The sequence below is a fragment of the Anopheles aquasalis genome, chromosome 2, assembly GCF_943734665.1.
Source record: "Anopheles aquasalis chromosome 2, idAnoAquaMG_Q_19, whole genome shotgun sequence".
NCBI classification, from domain to species: Eukaryota; Metazoa; Arthropoda; class Insecta; order Diptera; family Culicidae; genus Anopheles; species Anopheles aquasalis.
The window spans coordinates 22,707,501-22,727,795 of record NC_064877.1 but is presented as its reverse complement, the minus strand read 5'-3'; the positions used below and the strand labels follow the sequence as shown (position 1 = coordinate 22,727,795).

Here is a 20,295-nt window from a genome sequence, read left to right as displayed (position 1 = left end):
CGCTAACCAGGTTGCATTTCATGATATTTGTTTTGTTTTTATTATTGTTTTATTCTAGGCATCGTTTTATATTAGTTACAGTGTTACAACTACTACGTCACTCTCATCTCTACTCCGCTCCTAAATCACTAGGTTCTGCATTCGCGCATGTCCTTCGTTGTGGCGATCGAAAAGACGACGAGTATTTTCTATTTCGAGAGTATTTCCCAAAGTGTTTTGTTCGAAGAAACGTTTCACCGATGGCAATGGACGGGCACCGGCACCCACAGTCAGACATTGCTACCTTTCCATAGTTCTGTACACTAATCTCCCCAGCCTTGGTCCGTAGAGCCCTTTACCGGTACTAACCACCCATCCGCGAAACGTTTCTCCAAGCCTTCTGTTTTCGAATATTATCCTAACGCTCTCTTCTTTGCTCTTTCATTTTCTGTTTTGTCTCTCTCTTTTTCTCTCTTTCTTTGTCACTCTATCTGGCATGCCGTACGGCACAGCAGTGGCCTATAGTGGCCACTAGAGCGTGACTTTTTCCCTAGCTTCCTATCTAAACGCAAATTTCTAACCTAATACGAAGATGGTCAGTACTGAACAGTCGACTGGCTGGCCAGCTATTTGAATTTTGTGTTTGTGTCAGTGTGTATTCTAGGTGGTGCGTTATCAGTTTAATCCTTCTTCCGGTGATTGCAATAATGCCGCTTTATGATGTCCCTCTGTCGACACCAGCTCCGGCCCCAAATCATGGTTCCAATTCAGGTAAACAACATCATCGTCATCGCGTTCGGTCCTAGTAGTAACCAGCGAGTGGACTCTGGAACAGCGGATTGTAGGCGTTCTGCAGCAGGAAGATCTCCTCAGGCCGACCGTTGAACAGGAACGGACCCTTCAGGTGCGTGATCTTCGAGTCCTGGATGAAACCGGCCTGTGGTACGTACGCCGGTCGCTGTGGTCTCGGGTAGGGCAGAGCGAACTGAGGTGGTGCCGGTGCTGGGGCCGCCGCTGGACCTCCGTTCCACTGGTAGATACCGGACGGTTTGCCGTTCGAGACGAAGTTGATGGGCAGCTGGTAGAACGGGCTCATCGTGACGGGAGGTGCGAGTTGCTGGTACTGTGGGATCGGTGCGGCCATCGGTTGGATGGTTGGAGGCTGGGAGATGTAACCAACGCCCGGCACAAACATGTACGGTGTCGGTGGCAACCGGATGTAGTAGATTGGCGAATTTTTCACCTGCCCCGGACGTCTTCTCGTCGCTTGGCTGTGTCGTGATAGAATGTCCTCATCCTCTAGACCCTGGTAGTGGTCGTTACCGGCTGCGAAGCTGGCCGCCAAACTCTGGAAACTACCGAGTGAGGCCGCATTCGCATCGAGATTAGTCAAGCCGGCCAGTTGAGGGTTCGTCGCTTGTTGCTGTTGCTGTGATTGTTGTTGTTGTTGCTGCTGTTGTTGTTGCTGCTGTTGTGCCTGTTGCTGAAGAAGATTGTTGAGCTGCTGCTGCAAGCTGGGCGCTAGGGGACTGGCACCGGCCATCGGCTGTTGGTATGCTGCTGCCACGCTGCTCGGCATGTTGGCGTACATGTTCGGTGGATAGCTTTGCATGTTGGCCAGCATATTTAAGCTGGGATAGTTATCGACGGGCATCGCGTAGTCATCGTAGTAGTCCAACATCGACTGGTACAACGGGTAACCATAGGGAGCTCCGTAAGCTGCTGGGATCGACGGAGCGTACAGTCCGTAGTAACCGAGCATCTTCTGTTTCCGGGCACTGGAAATCGGTACCGGTTTGGCCGCAGGAACCGCCGTTTGCTCCGTGTCTCCGCTGGCGACGGTTTCTTCCTTTTCACCAGTCTGGGGTGCATCTTCTGTCAATTCCTGCAGCAAACCGGCCTCATCCTTGGTCGCCTGGCGTCCTTCGTACTGTCGCTGCACGTTCTGCATCGCGGACACTAGTTGGCTGGGACGCATCGGAATGGCCGCGACGGTCGACACGAGCCACAACAGGGCGAGCAACTGGCATTTGTGCGTCATCGTGATGGTAATCTGGATACCAGAAAAGAAAAGAAAAGAAAAGAAAAAAACAATTAGTTCATCGTGTAAGATCATAAAAGCTGGTGAAGAAGGATCGTAATCATAAAAGTAATGTTGCACAATAGCTGCCCTCTGGTGAGCATAAAGGAGCATATAGCCAGCGAGGAGCAGCCGTTCGCCGAATTGACTTCTCGAGGTGTAAAACTCAATCAAAGGCTCGTTGCTTACGCTGAAGGATGAAACGACCTCCAACTCATCCCCAGCGGGCGATTGCTCGAGTGCCCATTAACCTATGGTCGTCATTCGCTTCAGGGCGTGAAGTGCAGCATCAGTAGCATCAGCCGCACAGAAGCGCAATAAGGTTTACGATAATTGATTAGTTTAAAATATTATATTTCCCCAGCCAATTAATTCCATCGGAACCATCGTTACACCCCTTTCGGGCCCTTTAGGGCTTCCCACCTTCTTCCCCTGCCGCACCGCACCGATCGTGCCCGTTGGTGGCCGTGATCATTAGCCCGGTGGCCAGCAAACCACCGGAGGCAGAATGCAATTTAATCCTTCTCCATTGCAGCTCACCATCGGTTGCTGCTGATGATGATGATGATGGTGATGTGAATGGGAAGCTCGGCTGCTGACCGCCGCGATTATGACCCCAGGCCCACTTTTTCTTCTCCTCCTACCCCTCACGCCCCCGTAAAACGGCAATTCTGAATTCGATTTATTCCCAACGATAAAGCGAATGCGAATGTGTAACAGGCCGATCCGTGGATGAAAGACATCGGATGCCGAGCACAGAAGCGCAAACACAGACACTGAGCGACCGCAGCATCCCTTCAACCACGGTGAGGAAAATGAAATAAATGTTTAATGTTGTTCACTCCCCCTCCGTCGCTTTGTTTGCTCTTTGTTCTTGAGGTCTGTCGGCTCGACAATGCTCGTCACGAAGCTCAAAAAACGTTAATAGGGAAATAAGGAAAAGCTAACCGGCACCGCGTGTGTGTCGATAAGGGTGAACCGTCGTCGTCGCCGTCGGAGTAACAACCTTGGCGTGACGTGACAATTGCGGCCAAGTGTGATTGAATTAACCTCACCCGCTCATTACCGGTGGGCACGATTTACGCAAAGCCAAAGAAGCCCGACCATCTGTTGGCGCCATGCGGAAAGCCGGATGGTCTCTCGCCTGTTCTTTATCCTTGGGAGTACGGGCAGCCAAAGATGGTGATCGTGCTGCTGGGTGTGCTAACTAGCGGGTACGACCAGGAGGCGCAGATCCTTCTCATTCGATCATATGCTCTGCAAGCATAATGCGGCCTGCTGCTGCAGTCGGTCATTGCCGGTTCTGGGATCCCGTCCCTCGTGTTTATCTCGATTCATCATCACCAACACCCCCCCGCTGTGTGTCGCCGTCGCTTACATTTCGACCCAGGCCCAGGCTGGTCACCGAACCACGAAGAATGTAACATGCCCGCTTCTGTCTGTCTCTCTCTCTCTCTCTCTCTCTCTCTCTCTCTCTCTCTCTCTCTGCCTCTCTCAAGATGATGGTTGGGGTCGGGCACTGTCGCTACCTAATAATTTGCCGCATTCTGATTAATGAGATCGCAGCATAAACTGTGCGATCTGGCCACGGAATCCTGGGTTTGCTTGGCGTGTGACGCATAGACATTATCACCACACAGCAGCAGCAGCAGCAGCAGCTCTAGGACGACGACAAAGACTTTGACAGTTAATGGAGTTGAGTGCAAGCGACGAACCTTCCGCTGCTTCTGCCAACTGACTGTTTGGCCTGGGGTCGCTGCCCTTTTACTTGGGGTGGTGGTGATGGTGGGCGGCGCAATGCTGATGCTGTGCGGATGTGCGCCTAGTTCAGCTCGCGTAACGATTTAGTAACTGAGTTTTTCCGTTGCCGTTTTTTTTTCCTTCTCTCTTCTCGATCCTCCGCCCTCATCCGCCTGCTCCCATTCCCATTGGATGGTCTGGACTCAAATGTAACGATTCCTTTTAAACACTGAACCTCAACCTCCGATCAGGCACAACCACTCGGGGGTGGGCGCCTAAGCATATTTAATATGCGCGAGCATTAAACAATAGATTCCGGCGGCCCGAAAGTTTCTTTGCTGCAAACCCGGCGTGCGGCCCCATTCACAGGGTAGAGGTAGAGGGAGGAGAGGGTGATCGTGGGTGTGGGCTTATAATTTGCATGCTTCGATCAGCGGATCATTAGCGAATGATCGAAAGGCGATCAGCAAAGGATACAAACCACCCTCGACGATCACCGGAAGGCATCGCGTACAGTCGCATAAAGTGAGAGAGAGAGAGAGAGAGAGAGAGAGAAAGAGAAAGAAGAAAAGAAAGAGTGCGTGGACTTGAACCTTTTGCTGTTACATATTTTTTCGGGCACCCAACAAACGATTACGAAACCAACTCCCCTTGGCCAATGTTCCGTTTTGCGAATCGGGATTCCACCACGATGGAAGAGGACGCAAGACAGGACCGACCGAGGGAAACGATCCGGAGGGGGGGGGGGGGGAATGGAATGGAGAGAATTTTCGTTGATTTTCCCTAATTGACCGATCATGGTTCGGCGCCATTTATGAGGTTTGTTAATGGTGCTCCTGGCTGTTGCTGCCGTTGCTGTCTCTCAAGCACACGAAGCGAGAAACAGTTACGCTGCCGTTTTCCACTGATTGATTTAGATAAGAGTGGCTGGGCGACGGAAGTGGGAAGCTGGGAGCTGGGTCTCGGTGGCACATATTCTATCATGCCCGTGCCGATACGGAATTCAGATTTCTAGCTCACCACGATCATCGAATCGAATCGAATCGAGTCGGGGCCAGTTCCGGGAGGAGAAAAACGGATTTTCACACAACCAGCCTGGGCCCTACGTACCCCATTTTGGTCCAGGAATGGAATGTTTGTTTTGGTTTTAAACCAGCCTTATCACTGACTCCGGATCACGGGGGAAAAAAACGGTGCATCATAGGCATCTCATTTTCCTCCCGAGACGAGGACGTACGATCGAATGATTTGCCTCGTTTCCCATCGTTAGGAATCTCATCAACGAACAAAACTGGACAACCATTCGCTTTACTTCCTGCCACGATCGCAAGGCAGAAAAAGAGAGAGAGAGAAAGAGAACGATTTGCGACCACTTTTGGTAACAATCGTGATCGATTTGATCGCATTTCAGTGATCGCCACGCTATTCTGATGCATGGCCAAGGGGTGAAGGGTGCAGGGGATGAGAATTAGCTCCATCGCACCCCAATTCGGGGTGGCTATTGGTGTCCGGGCATTAACCGGATTAATGGTTAGCACGGTCGATGCTAATGCCGATGCTTAACAGAGAAATAGCAGATCCCGCCTTAGTCGCTGATCGTAAGCCATTGAACCTCACCCCCCCCCCCCCGTTAGGCTGGGATTGGGGGTGGGGGAGCCAGGGTGTCAGTGAACTATTGCTCCGGAACGGAATTCTCCGTTTTGCCTCCTTCCCTTCATCACAGCTTTCTTTGATGTATTTAGTGGTGGTGCGCTCCAATGCCAATATGGCTGCTCGATGAGAGCTTCTCAACCATCGCCAGAGGCCGAGGGTGCTCACTTGAGGCTCTTGTCAAAAGTGGATCCTAGAACATATCAATTACAACGCGCGCGCGCCCGCGGTGCTTGCTAGCTAGAATGGAATTAAAATGTGTTTCGCGTGCGATCAAACCATTCACCATCACGGCCATCGATCGCCTGTACTTAGGACCATGGAGAGCCCTTCTCCGCATCATCATCTGGGCGAACACGCCGGTGCGTCAGTGCTGGCGTTTATTTATGCTCTCGCTAGGAGGCATAGGCCGTTGGGTGCGCGGCCCAGTGGTGCATAAAGTAACACATGTTATTATGTTGTAGGAACGCCACACAGGATGCGAGAACGGAACCGTGAACCTTCTCCAAACGCACCAGCTTCGCGCTCCAGTGGCTCATTCTTTACGAGAACACGCATCGGGGCGGGAAGCGCTCGTTCTCCCATCTCCCTCCCTCTGGAGGAGAATGCTTTGAAGCTTTGCCGGCCCACCACCACGTGCCGACGGTCAGTGTCGACGTAATTAGCGAAGACGAAGCCGAACAGGCATGCATATAGCTCACCAACCCTCGCTTTAAGCGACCATTGGCATGTCGGTTGCATGTTTGTTTGTTTTACGATCACCCATGTTCACCATCAACGACCCCCCTGGCGGATCAGGTTGACATCACTGGCACCGCATTTCGCATGCTTGCGGCGCATTACTTGACCGTCGATGGCCCTTCGATGCATCCCCCTGGGGGACGGAGGGGTAGGCTATAAAGTGTGGCAAACAAAATGGTCTGCCAGCGGCGGCCATCGACATGACCTTTCGGTGTTCTAGCCGCGGGAAGCGGCGGGGCTTTAATTAGCCAACAGCTAACGGGAACCACCGTGACATCATTCGGTTCGGTGTTCTAGGCGCTCCAGGGTCTGACCGCATTTCACTCCAGGAGCGGAACATCGGTAAAAAGCCGCCAAAGAAGTTCCGTTTTTTTCCATTAAATCTTTGCTTGTAGTACAGCAACCAGAATTGATAGCGGACTCAGCCACGAAAATCTGGATGCTGGACAGAAATTCTCGGTGCTAGTGTGTCGGCACGTTAGACCGTTTCTACACACAGCCAAAATTTGGCGGCTAAAGTCAAAAAAAGAGAACTTCATTTTTCCAACATTTTGGAAAAAATAATGGCAGATGGAGACAAGGGTCATATTGACAAGGGTCGGTACGGCCTACACTGGAGTGCAGCATTATGTGTCTGCCGATCAGCTTAAAGCATATTATTTTTTAAAAAAAGCTGTTTGCAGGAGTGATTAAAGTTATTTCGCGATGATTCACTGTAGTTTTTCTGAAGTTCTTCTTTTCAAGCGTCCCTACACACACCATTATTTTTTTTATATGGAGTTTTTGACTTTTGCCGACAATTTTGACTTTAGCCGCCAAATTTTGGCTGTGTGTAGAAACTGTCTTAGACCGTTTCTACACACAGCCAAAATTTGGCGGCTAAAGTCAAAAAAAGAGAACTTCATTTTTCCAACATTTTGGAAAAAATAATGGCAGATGGAGACAAATTTACATCTACGGTACGGCCTACACTGGAGCGCAGCATTATGTGTCTGCCGATCAGCTTAAAGCATATTACATTTTTAAAAAAGCTGTTTGCAGGTGTGTTAAAGTTATTTCGCGATGATTCTGTAGTTTTTCTGAAGTTCTTCTTTTCAAGCGTCCCTACACACACCATTATTTTTTTTATATGGAGCTTTTGACTTTTGCCGACAATTTTGACTTTAGCCGCCAAATTTTGGCTGTGTGTAGAAACTGTCTTAGGGGCAAGGACGTGCACTGGTTTTCGTAAACAAACGAACTGTAACAGAAATTCATCTTTTGATATCTTTGTGTTTGTTGCTTGCGTTATAGAAAGAGTAATTATTGATTCTTTACCTAAAAAAGATGAGTTTTTAATTTTCATTTCAATGTTTCTACAATGCCAGTTGTAAACAAAACAACGCTTGCTGTTATATCGAGCTCTGAGTATGATGGACGACGTGGATGGCTTAATATTCATAAGCAGCGCCACCTCTACCACGAGTGAGGTTAAGTGTGGCTGTTTAGGGTGGCCCAGCAGATCAAATGCGAGAGAGTATCCGCGGTGCATAAGAGCGGAAAATTCATTTGCGCCTCCGTACGTCCGCTTCTTCCGATCCACAGGCGCCCGATCCGCCACCGTAATGAAGTGTTATAAATCGCCTTTGCTCATCCCTAATGTGCGCGAGCGCGCGCGCGTGATCCGTGCCATAAATCATGCGTGATTGATGATGGAAACAGGTACGGTACCGTGACCACCACGATCGCGGAAGTGCTCACGCTGGCCTACCCGCCCTGCAGGTCCGGTCTTATGATCCGTGACACCGGGAGGGCTACCGGAACGGAACCGCGGGACTTTCCTCGAAGCCGCCGTTCTGGTCGCTGTCGTGCGGGTGTGTCAGCCGCGTGACGCGCTTAATCATCTTCTTTAGCTCGCTCGCTCGTTCGCTAGGGGTCATTACACCTTTCGTGGTTCCTGCCCTGTTGGTGAATGAGTTATTAAGTCAACGTCAACATCAAGACATCAACAAGACACTGGCGCTGCTGCTGCTGCAGTGAGCAGAAGATGCAATGAGATACGTACTCTCCCATGCATTGACACGCAATCGCGGTTCACTGCACCACCGGCGGCACCATCTGGCCAAAAACGCGGACGGGCAATTACAACGCCGAGGAATCGTGCCATCTCGTCGCGCTGGGAATTGTCAGACAAACTGACAGCCAAACACAACCCTACAACACAGACAAGGGTACAAGGGAAGCGAGAGGCCATTGTGCTAAGCGGTGCATCGCATTCCGGGTGCGTCCGTCAAAAAAAAGCACCTGACATGCCGGTCGACGTCCCAAAGAAATGCACTCCTTCCCGTTGACTTCACTCAAAGTTATGATCAGGTCATTGTTCACCCGGGGGTGAGGGAGCATTGCATGATGTTGGCAGCACCAGCACCAACGGTAGAAGCAGATCACAAATCATGGAGCATCGTGTCGGTGGACCGTTTGGTTGGCAATCAAACTTGACAACTCCATCACCCTCGAGCGCGAGCGTTCTCGTTAGATGAGCGGCCTCTTGCTGTGGCCCATGGAGCGCCCGTTCATGTTGCGGAAGTCACGGCGCTTGCGTGATTTGTACCTCGGAGCAGGGGCCCTCGCTCATTACATTACTTGGCGCATGAACGCGCATAGATTACCGGCAAGTGAGCCGCACCGCTCGTTAATGAAGGTAATTAAATTGTTTCGCCTCGGTCCATATCTTGCGATGCTGGCTGGCGGTGAAAGTGTACGAAAATGGACAGATAAGCCTCCTGGTGTGCCAATCTGACCTGCAAGCTGCAGCATCACCAGCGGTTAGTGTGCTTTTGGGATTGATTTGACGATGAAAATGATGGCCAGGCCACCAGGACGCGACGTGTGTGTTCTGAGAGGCATTCGGCGTTCTCAGCTGCCTCTGGCGGTCCGGAAACTATCAGCATAAAGAATCGATGCCGTCGATGCTGCCAGAGGCCAACCTGTCCCGGGCCGGAACTCGACGGTGCGATGGTGACAATCACCCGAACTCATCGCACGCGCTCCCCCGTAGCGGTTGTTAGCGAAAGCGAAAACTCACAAAAGAAAAGGGAAAATCTCTGGCCAGCGACAATCAGTGCATGTGAGTTTCACTCTCTCTCCTACCCTGCACCCTACCGGGATATGGATGTTTCTCCTGGATGTTTCCCCGATTGCTTTGGAAAGTACCGTGACCGTGGCCGACGGCGCTGGTTCTCTCTGGGGCGCTTCCAATCAGCGTTACCTGGTTTTTCCTCCCCCTGGCCAGCTGATTTCCCATAAATACCCATAATTGGCCGGTCCATCGCCGGCTCCATGGTTGATCATAATCCGGGCGGATCCCGGAACGATGCCGTCCGGATACGATCCAAAGATCGCCCTGAAATCAATCCTCGTTGATATCTCTCTCTCTCATTCGCTCGATCACTCTCTCTCGCTCTCGGTGTTCCACCCCGCGGAGGGCTTATCGATCGATAATTTTATTGTTTACACCGGCCAGCCGGCCGGCCGGTCGATTGGCCGTCCATCCGCCCATTGTTGCGGTCGATTGCGCACCAAATTTTGAAGATCGTTAGCGACGAAGATCCGATTTCTAATCTGCCTATCTCCGCCCGTTTCACCCGCCGGGTGATGGCGTTTCGGGACGGTGGATCGATCGAACCGGGGCATATTAATGTGGGAACGCCGGATGAATAGAAAATTCAATAGAAGAAGCAGCAACTCAATTCCTTCTTCAATCGCTTCGCCCGTATTGTGTGGCTGCTGCTAATGCCGCTGCTAATGCGGCTAATACCCGCAGGGCCTCGATCTTCAATCGACAAAGCGCACCCTCCCTCCCGGCAGACCTTCAACCATCGATCGTTCGATTGTGCATCAGCATCTCGGATCGGATTGATCGATCGATCGCACGAGCAAATCGGATCCAATATTCCGCAGTGGTCGAACCAATTCCATTCAGCGACGATGATTGTGGCACAAACAATGGCCAAGGTCGCCCTTGGTACCGAACACGGCTTCTAAATCTGTTCAGACCGTTCTCGATCCGTAACCTGGAACCCCAAGCCTGTAGGGGAGTCCAGGATCCGGAGCCCTCGGTCCGCGAGTTGAAAGAATCGCTAGATACCGATCAGCAACCGCAGAAGAGCGTCGGGATTAGGGATTAGAACATCCCTCGACGATGTGCGTCTCATCAACGCGCTCACCGATCAAATCATACCAATTGCTTCGTCCCATTTTGGGATGGGAAGGTCGAGGTCCCCGTTGGACGACCTCGGCCGTCAACCGGGCGACACGGACGAACGGACGGACAAGTGTTGACGGCGGCGACGGTCCAAGATAGAACATTACATCACACCCAAGTGTCTGTTCATCCTCACAACCGTCCGTCAAGTGGACGATGGACGCTTGAAGATTTATGGGCAGCCATCAAACCAACAATAAGCGTGCTGATGACGGGTGCTGATAGCAACAAAAGGCCACTTCGAATGGACGGTGGAAGGTGCTTGTCTGCTTGTCGAATGCTGCCGTGCAAACAATGTTGACGCTCCGATCGTCGCACCAGAATCCTCAAGGAATTGTATCCGACTGAGACGATTACTGTTGAGGTTTTCGTCGAGTCGATCGAAACGATCAACCGATTCTAATCTGCCGTTGACCTCGCGAAGCCCTCGAGCAGTAAATGGATTGACTGTAAAGGGATTACCCACAACGAGCCGGCGCTGTTCGCGATTCAGCAGCTCACTTTCTTGGAGAAGATGATCCGAACCGCAAGACAGACATTGGAAGCTCATTGCGGTACGAGTCCGATCCCGGTGGATGGCCTTTGTACCGGGTGGACTTCAATTGCTCCAAAAACCGCAGAACATCGGATCATTCCTTAGAACAGGGGGGACTGTGAGATTTGCAATTCTCTGCGTTCTGGGGCATCTGGGAATGTCTGCTGCCAACTACTGTGGCCATCTTCCACTTCCTTTTCCCCGTCCCCGTGGTAAGGCACAATTTCATCGATTAATTCCGCCAACAATAGGCCCAGAAGCACCGCTAACAAAGGAAGCACAGATCGGGCACCAGAAGGGGCACTCGGCATTTCGGGCGGCATCGATTCTCATTCTCCGACCGGCCGGCTGACCAGCCTACCGGGCTAACTGGCTGACTCGGGCATGCCACTGTGTTGCGCGTCCGTAACCCAATTCTATTCACCGTTCACCGGCCGGCCCCGGAGTTGGCCCACAGAGCCACAACCAGGGAGAGAAAAAGATCGAGAGGAGTCCGCGATGGCGTAGCAAAAGCTCCGAGGCCGAGAAACAACGACCGACGGATAATAAGGTAGAATGGTGCCTAACAGGAACATCATCATCATCACCACCACCATCGACCGGACCATCATCATCATCCTCAGCTTCTCTCCTTTCCTCCCGTGGGCTTCTGACTTGACTCTGGACGGGTGCAGCATTGGCCAACCGCTTCCCTTGGATGTTCCCTGGCGCTCATTAGTCGCTGTTTGTCAAAATTGCACACGAAATGCTTTGCCTAAAAGCTGAAGGCAGCCCGAGAACGCTGTGACCCCTCAGTGTAGGAGGTCCAACGCCGGTCCACCGGTCGGATACCGTTCTGGGCGCATCGTTACGCTCTCCGGTTCAGTCCAGTCCGGTCATACGCTACGGAGCGTCCGTGAAGTGGGCCATCAGCAAACACCGAAAAAAAAAACCTAAACCGTAGATTCCGGATCCGTTGTTTGTTGATAGAGTGATAGAAAGAGAGAGAGAAAACCGGACGGTTCGATGTAGGTAAAACTGGAGAAGACTGACTGACGTAACGATCGGCAGCGTAATAACAACAAGCGGAGGTAAGAGAATCGTTATCTTGACGCCATTCCCAAACAACCATTTCAGGGATGCGGTCCGTAGCGCCACTTCCAGCCACTTCCAGGGTACCGGTCGCTATTCCCCCGTCTCGCGATTTGCGAATCAGGAAGCTTCGGTCACGAGGCCTGCGCCAAGTTGATGAGCTTCGGCGAGCGACCGCGTCGATTGATTTATTAGGTTCTCCCCTTCGGTTCGGTTCTCGATCGCTCGCTCACTCGCTAGCTGGCAGAAAGAACGGAAAAATGAGGAATTTCAATTCCCATTTGCTGCTGCGAACGGTGGCGGCGATGACTTGTGGCCACTTGAGGGCCAGCGAAGGAGGAATTGGGCACGGAAATCGGTACCGCTTGGCCGCCACCACCGGGTCGTGTGCTAAACGTGTGCGCGACTCAACGTGAGATAGTAATGAGCCAACGGATACATTGTCCGAGCCCTTTTTTTGTGCTGGCATGCCAGAGCCTTTTGTGGCACACGCCGCTCCGTCTCTTGGGCAGCGACTTCTAGGTCTCTAATTGAGTTCGGGAACTTACCCGACCTGGCCTGGCCACGGGCTGACCGGGCTTTCTGGTCAGAAAAGGGATTAGCCGGCTAGTTGGCCAATCATTCCGGTTAGCGGTAGAATGGTTCCCCTCTCTCTTGCGGCCACTTCTCTCTCTCTCTCTCTCTCTCTCTCTCGCAAACTAATCATCGAACAACCGAACGATTCCAGCTGCGGAGTTCCAGTGTCCCAGTTACGGTGATGGCGCCGCCGTTGGACTGAAGATTGTATTCTAGCGACGACGCCAGAGAAGAGTAATGTTCGCGAGGGGGGAGGGGGTCATCCGCTTGCCTGCGACTGTGGAATGTCCGGACAATTTGTGTATTTCGGGCGTAGCGAAAGAAGAGGATGAGATGCTGCCTGCTGGTATGGGAAGGGGATGTTTCGCAATGACAAATATGTGTTACAACGATGGCCGCGACCGCATTGTAATTGATGTGACACGAATTTGTTAGGTCGCCTGATGGGCCTGATGGAAACTGACCGTCACATGCCGACATGTTTCGTTTTGTTTCATTTCGTTTCGGTGACCATCGAAGGCCACCGAAGCAACCGAAGTGGTCCGTGACCTTGATATTCATCACCACAGCCACATCATGCAGTGCACCGGTTGGTTCGTCTGGCACGAATCTCGTGTGCGGCCAGTGGAGGAACTTACCGGAGGCCCCGTGCCCTTCTTCCAGCTAAAAACATGTGCCCGGTGCGATACGAGCACCACACCACGTTGTTTTATGCTGCCCTGCATCAGCCCCACCAGACTAGACCGGCGCCTTCACCTTGGCCACGATGATCTGGTGCTCCGTTTCCATGTTTTCTATCCAACTTCGCCTCTCCTTCCGCGCGCGCTAAGACAAATGCTGCGCTGTGGTGCGGTGCCGGTGCGCACACGCCGCGTGTTGCGGAGCGTGCACTCGTGCACAGTAGCCGGGCGGCAGGCGAAAAATGTTGTAAACTGGAGCATACCGAATTGCAGTAGGCAGTGGCTGGTGGCGCCACCGTTGATCTGTGCTGGAATCGTGGTGAGTGGTTTTTAAAACAATTCACTAAAAACAACGCACCAATAGCTCCCCGTAAGAGTGCTCGTGTGTGGTTGTGTCTGGCAACAATGTAACTGAGAAAACAAAAACAACAACCTGGCGCAACGTCCGAGCGGCCGAGTACCATATCCATACCAAACACCGATCACCGAGCGAGCATTATGCAAAGAGCTCTTTATGGGCTGATGCCATCACCTCAATCAGTACCTATTGAGGGTCTTAAGCGAGCGGTAGACCTTTTGGGGCCACCAACCGAAAGTCGTTCGAAAGTTGTATCATCAGCCCATACGGCGCAGCACCCCGAGATGGATTTCCGTGACGAATCTGCATCGCAAAATGGCGCGACCACTTTCGGGAAGGGAGATCGAAACGACGGAAAACGAAATCCGCGGGGAACGCGGACCACCTTCCGATTGTCTTCGCTTTCGCTGCGTGGTCGCTGGTCGCGAGGTTTTTAGCACCCGGTTGGAATCCGGAACAGGCCTGTAGGTGTGACAAATTTGCGTGCTGGCGCCAACCACAACGACGAATGGCACGTTAAGGAGCCTTGTTCTCTCTCAGCTCGCCTTCTACTAGCGCCACTTTATCAGGTTGAGTAATGACGCAACGAATGTTGCCGGTTTTCCGTTCGAGTGCCGTGATTTGCAGCGAACTCCGAGGTCCAATCGATTGAACCGAGATTTGATTGGGAAATTGGACGTTCTTGACCTCAACCTCTGGTCCAACATCGTTGCGATGCGATGCCGCGATGATGAAGAGTCAATTCACCTTCAACACCTCAGTTAAACGGTTATTACTGGATTCCGGATTCCGGATCCCGCGGTGCATGCATCATTGGCACCAGAGCGCTAGGTCAGCGGGGGGCGCGTTAATGCCTTTGTCCTTCCGGCACGACACGCGGCAACTTCCAGCAGATGATGCACTTTTCGTGGCAGGCAAATTCGGTGAGGAAGACGCAAATTAATTGCTCCCGGAGCGCCAACAGCAGGAGCACCAGCAGCAGCGCCAATAGCACAAAATAAAAAGAAGCCAAGCGGCTTGTTAGCCCAGAAAGGTAGGTCACAGATGATGGCTGACTGGCTGATGGGTTTTGCGATGATTGATGTGCTAAAATCATTAACAAGCGGTGCGGACAAGCCCTGATGGATACGAGAGAGAGAAAGAGCGAGAGAGGGAAAAAATCCAGCTCGGCCTTCCCGTTGTGAGCGGACACACAGGCACATAATGTTCAGCAAAAAAATAATGTAAAACATTGGCGGACAAATGAGGATTCGGCACAAGGTACAACAATGAAGCGAAATGACAAACCCTTTTCGAAGCCTAATTTCGCGAGCCAAGTGAGAGAGCAAGAAAAAAGGAGAAAGATAGATAGATAGATATAGAGAGAGAGAGAGAGAGAGAGAGAGAGAGAGAGAGAAAACCCGTGGCTGGCGTTGTTGTCTGTTGTCATCACCTTCAGCACCTAACGGAGCTCAAGAGCCAGCGGAGGAATCTTCGCCAAAAAGCTGATTGATCGATTGAGTGATCGAGCGTCGGACGGGCGCTGAACGATACGAAAACGATGCGGAGGCAATGTTCGTGGCGTGTATGCATCCGAAATACATAAAAATGGCCACGCGAACACGCGCGGAGGGGGCCCTGGGTGGCAGTAAACGAAGCATAAAATAGAATACAATAAAAGTAAACAGTAAGCGAACAGGGCGAGCGCCGTAGAGGGGTTCCGGATTCTAAGTGGACCGTAAAGTTTACAAGCACAAGATCGGGTTCTATTTGGGCGTTTCGAGTGGCCCAAAACGAGCGTTTCACGTTCTCGGGACAATCAGAAGATCATCACGATCGATACATAGGATCGGACTCCCCCCCCCTGAAAAAAAGAAGGAAGGAAAGAACGGGATGACTGGTGGGGATCATCATAAAATGATAAGGTTATAAAGAGGTAAAAGCGGATTGTTCCGTCGTTTAGCCGGCGGATTGCATCATGATTTATAGTGAAGGTCCAACGAGGCCGCCACCGCCACTGCCACAACCGTGGTTTGTGGTTCCTCATTCGCTCATAATAATTATGCTGATGGTACGCATTGATGTCGTCGACGTCGTCGTCGTTGTCGAGTCGTCTTCGTTGCTGCTGTGGCCGCAATCTCACTCTGATGACACTGTCGCCAGTGGCCACACCGAGCCAGAGACCGAGCCGTTTTTGGCGTGAGAATCCGAGATTCATCGGCCGGGGCGGCCTAGATGCGCGCATTAGCACGCCACCGGAGCATGAAATTGAGCCAAGCGGATTGGCCCGTGTCGTGTGGTGATCGTGGTGGCCAGGGGCGAAGAAGCGCAAACGGAGGCGCGTGGGAATTACGAGCAACGCTTAACGAGACGGTTTTACTCTCAATAAAAGCGGGGCCAAATTAAGGGCCACTGCAGCCGGCCACTGCCGGGAGTGTTTAGGGTCCCAACATTTGCCCCAGTTCCAGCTCTGATCTGGAGGGGCCTCCGAGGGGCCCACTTTCGCCAGAGCGGTATGGCCACGCTTTGCGTGGGCCAACCTCCGCCCGAGGGATGAAGATGTTATGAGGGTGTGTCCGGTCTGGAAAATGAGTTTGATCCGTCCGTGAGCCATCGTTTTTTTTTTCTGCGGCTGACCTTACCGACCTCTGTCGGTCCAGCTGTCAATGGGATGGCGGCCACGGTCGATCAGTCGGTCGGTCAGCCAAAGACGGAAGTCGGTCAACATTCCGATGCGTTCCGATCTGGCTTTGCGTCAGGATCGACGGGGGCGTGGGCCCTGTGGCCAGTGAAGGCCGGAATGATCACGATTATGGCCTTCGCGGGGTAGATACACACCACGGAAAGTGGGAAGCGAGGTGATAATGAGGATAATACTGATCGCAATGGTCTCGGTTGACGCGGCCTCACGCGCGCGCACGGTGCGGGATTGAAACCAAAATTCGATCAATCTGCTGAGACGTTCGTTCGATCCCGATCCCACCACACGGGAGCAATCCATTCGCAATCGGAGAAGGAAGTTACATTCTTTTGTCGGCTCTCTTAAGAAGGTGAGAGAGAGCGAGAGGGCTAGAGAGAAAAAAAGTGAACCGTTCAATTACTGAACCACGCAACCGTTTGCGCCGGAGCCACACAGAGAGTGGCGGATGTAACGGAACGGATTTTTGGCCGCGCTTTGGTGATCAACCGTGATTTGCGATTGACCGCAGATCGTTCGCTCGTTAGCGGGGCCCCTCGCGACAACGATGACGACGATGAGCGGGTTCGTCGCTTACTAGATGGTGAGAGTCTTTCGTTTGAAAACGCATCTAATTCCCGGGGATTGAAAGCTAGAGCGTTTTGTGCTGCAAATGGAAGTGTTAGAACCAAAATGGAGACGAAAACAAACCCCTTGGCCATCACAGTTCATCCGTAATTCCATTAAAAAAATAAAATAAAACATGCTACCATGCGCCATCAGCACCTCCCAGTGCACTTTGATCGCAAAATCACCACAGCTGAATAGCAAAAGCAAAACAGCAGCTGCAGCAGCAGGTAGCACCAGAGCAAACCACAAACAGTAGTGTATCAGCATCATCATCATCATCATCATCGTGCCTGCGAGCTGCGTCATCATTATTGCAGTCGACCACCACCACCACCGGTTCGGGCTTGGCGCATAAATCGCCAGCATAACTTCACTCGATCGATGGCTCGCCCGAGGTCGATCAATAATGAATAAAGAAAAGAAAAAAAAGAACCAAGAGAGGCAAGGAGGCGGTGCGAGACGTGCTAGAAGAAAAGTGGTTTTATTGATCGACGCCGAAACGCCATTTTCCCACACAAATAGTGGAAAGAAAAGTGGATTAAATTGTGCCCGCCAGTCCAGCAGTATCGAGGCAGCAGCATCGAGCACCAGGGAGAAAGGACGACGGAACGGCTGGCTACTGGTACCGTACCGGCTGGAACACACTCACGGTCAGTTCAGTGGTGCGCCAGAATTGCAGAACCAAACCGAGGGAGCGGGGGGGGTTGGGGTGGAAATGTAATAAATAGAAGAAATTATGGTCCACGGTGGCTGTGGTGGCGGCGGTGGCCGCATGGTGGTGGCCACGCCGGCAGACGAAAGGCGAATGAAAATAAAACGGAACATGTTGGCGTAGCCGTTGCTCGCACGGTGGAGGAGCGCGAGCGCGCCATGACTAAGCGCAAACGGAAGCCATCTGCCCGCGATGCGCGATGATGTTTCGATGCGTGTATCTCTAGGCTGGCACGGAGCACCACTATGGTGTGCGCATTGTTGCGGTTTGCTACCGATGCGGTCGCCGTTTGTCGTGGCGCATGGATCGTGAGCTCTGGTTTTCACCCCGTATTGATTGAACGAATTGTTCGAATAGCAGCACGCATCGGTGGCCCTTGTTTGGCACCCGAGGGAAGAGCGGAGGGTGCCAGACATCCACGATCTCGTTGGTGGTGGTTGGTTACCATAAGGTTCCTGTGAGAAGCGTCCGCGAAGAAGGAGCAAAGAACCGAACCGCAGAAGTTACAAGCAACAAGAAATTGGATTTTATCCGAAAGCGAGGAGGGATTGTCCGTGTAGTATCGGGCTTTTCAATTTGGTTGCCAGCCCCCCAACCCCCATTCTCTGCCCTCCCCACTCCTCCCCAAACTGCCAAGCTATGCTCGGTAGACGATAGCTGTAAATGGGCGCGTAATGGGCGGCACTGTGGCAGTAGGATCGTCTCTGTGACGATCGCTCGGTCGCGGCAAGATCACGGTCAGGGCCGCCGACATAGGCGAGCGGAGTGGTCGCTGAATGGTGAAGATATTTTTGGATCCGCGAAACAGCACCGCAGACGTAGAGGAATCCGTTACCGAGAGCGCCCGTACGGGGCTGGAGCTTTGGAGCTCTGGAAGGATTGGTTTGCGAACGCGTGAAATGAATGAGCGCACACCGTGTAGGCGGGAGATAGAGCGCGAGAATGTGAAATAGATATCACAAACAGCGCGAGAGAGAGAGAGAGAGTGCGAGGAGTAAAAGATAAAGCAGAGAACTGGAGGATTCGCGCAGTATCGTCGATGCCGTCAAAAGTGGGAGGCCGCGTATCTTGCTCTACCTTGTCCCTGACCTCGATGCATGTAATCAAAACACAATCGCACACCCCGCCCGGGACTCGGTTACCGCGTGTTGATGATACCCTTTGCCCTCCATTCCGTGTTCCTCGATCTTTTCCCGCTCGACAGGAGAAGCGATTAGCTCGCTGGAGGTTGCAAGAGGCAAAAAAGGATGTTTTGTGAGGGAAAAGGAGATGAGAGGGAAGGAGGTGGCGGGGTGCAAAGTAGAAGTCAAACTCGAGCAACGATCACAGAGCAGAGCAGAGTGGCCGCTTGGATGGTTTGGAGGTCGTGGCCGAGTGAAATCGATTTCCTTTTGCGCCCCGCTCGTTCTCGGGGTTCTATCTCGGCGGGAGAGGGGAAACGGAGCATGAGAGACGAAGGAAGGTAGCTACTTTCTTTCGGGACCGATCGGATGGACGGATGTGCCCCATCAGTCCTCCGGTAAATCGTTCTACAGAACCCCTTTTGGTTTGGTTCGATTTGGTCCGATCAGTGATCGTTCCTCAGATCGTTCGTTCGATCGAGGGAAGCTGTTTTGTGTTCCTATGCGCTAGGCCTTCCCTGTGTCCAGTGATCGAGGGTTCAGGTGGATGCTTTAATGTTCTATAATTACCATACAAAATGCATCATTTCGTGTACGGATTGAGCCGCGATCGCCAAACGGCGTCGAAGCGATTGATTAGCGAGCGGGCCAGAAGATCAAGCTACTCTCCAAACGGGTCTACAATGGGGAGGAAGGGAATCGACAAATTGGCCAATCGTATGGGCCCTCTTGTACGAGAACGAGAACCACTACCAGGGAACGATCATCACATTTTATCATTAATTATCTGCGTTACCCGTCAGCGCGGGGATTGGGCTCGCGATCGCTGATGGTTGCTGACTGGTGACGACCTGTGAACAGGTAATTTCACTTGCGGGCAGAGGCCCCAACAGAGAGAGAGAGAGAGAACCGTGGCCATCGTGCGGTCGTGCCGTTCCAAGAATAGCCCACAGCCCACGGCCATGGCCACGGCTACGACGTCGCCGAGTTCTGCGGAGGACTCCTCCACGGCAATCCGTAGACATTCCTCGTGAATTCCCTTATGATGCGCCCTTCTCTCGCCATCTCTTTTTCGCTCACCATCGGACCGGTTCTCGACGCATTTTTGCTCGATTTATTGAATGCCGGGCAGACCGCTCGCACGGACGAAGATGTCAGAACGAACATCCTCGGCGTGGATCTGGAGCGGATCTGGAGCTGGCTGGCAGGCTGGTTGGCTGGGAACACCCCGGGATCGATTCCCGTATAATTTAGAGCCATGTTGCCGCATGATCTAATATGGATTGGCGACGTGATGATGATGATGATGATGATGGTGATCATGGGGCACCGCGGGGTGTTTGCGGTATGTTTGTGCCCCTGATGCAATCCGGAGTGCGATCGTCGAGTGATGAAATGTGTGTGTGCGGAATAAATTTATCCTCGGCACTCGGGAACCGCACGTCCGTGCGCAGGAAGTGGGCAATCGATCGGTCGAACGGAGTCACCGGCTGAGGAACCTCACAACATCAACCGCAAAACCG

General features: G+C 52.3%; 1 protein-coding gene across 1 annotated transcript in view; it reads right to left on the bottom strand.

The window, feature by feature from the left end:
* Positions 1–521: 521 nt before the first annotated feature.
* The window catches only part of LOC126569029 (transcription factor SPT20 homolog), a 27,926-nt gene continuing 8,152 nt past the window's right edge, over positions 522–20,295 (bottom strand). The window contains exon 2 of the mRNA XM_050225813.1: positions 522–2,032. Coding sequence (XP_050081770.1) covers positions 782–2,020 — 1,239 coding nt within the window. The 5' untranslated portion in view covers positions 2,021–2,032 and the 3' untranslated portion in view covers positions 522–781. The remainder of the gene's footprint in view (positions 2,033–20,295) is intronic.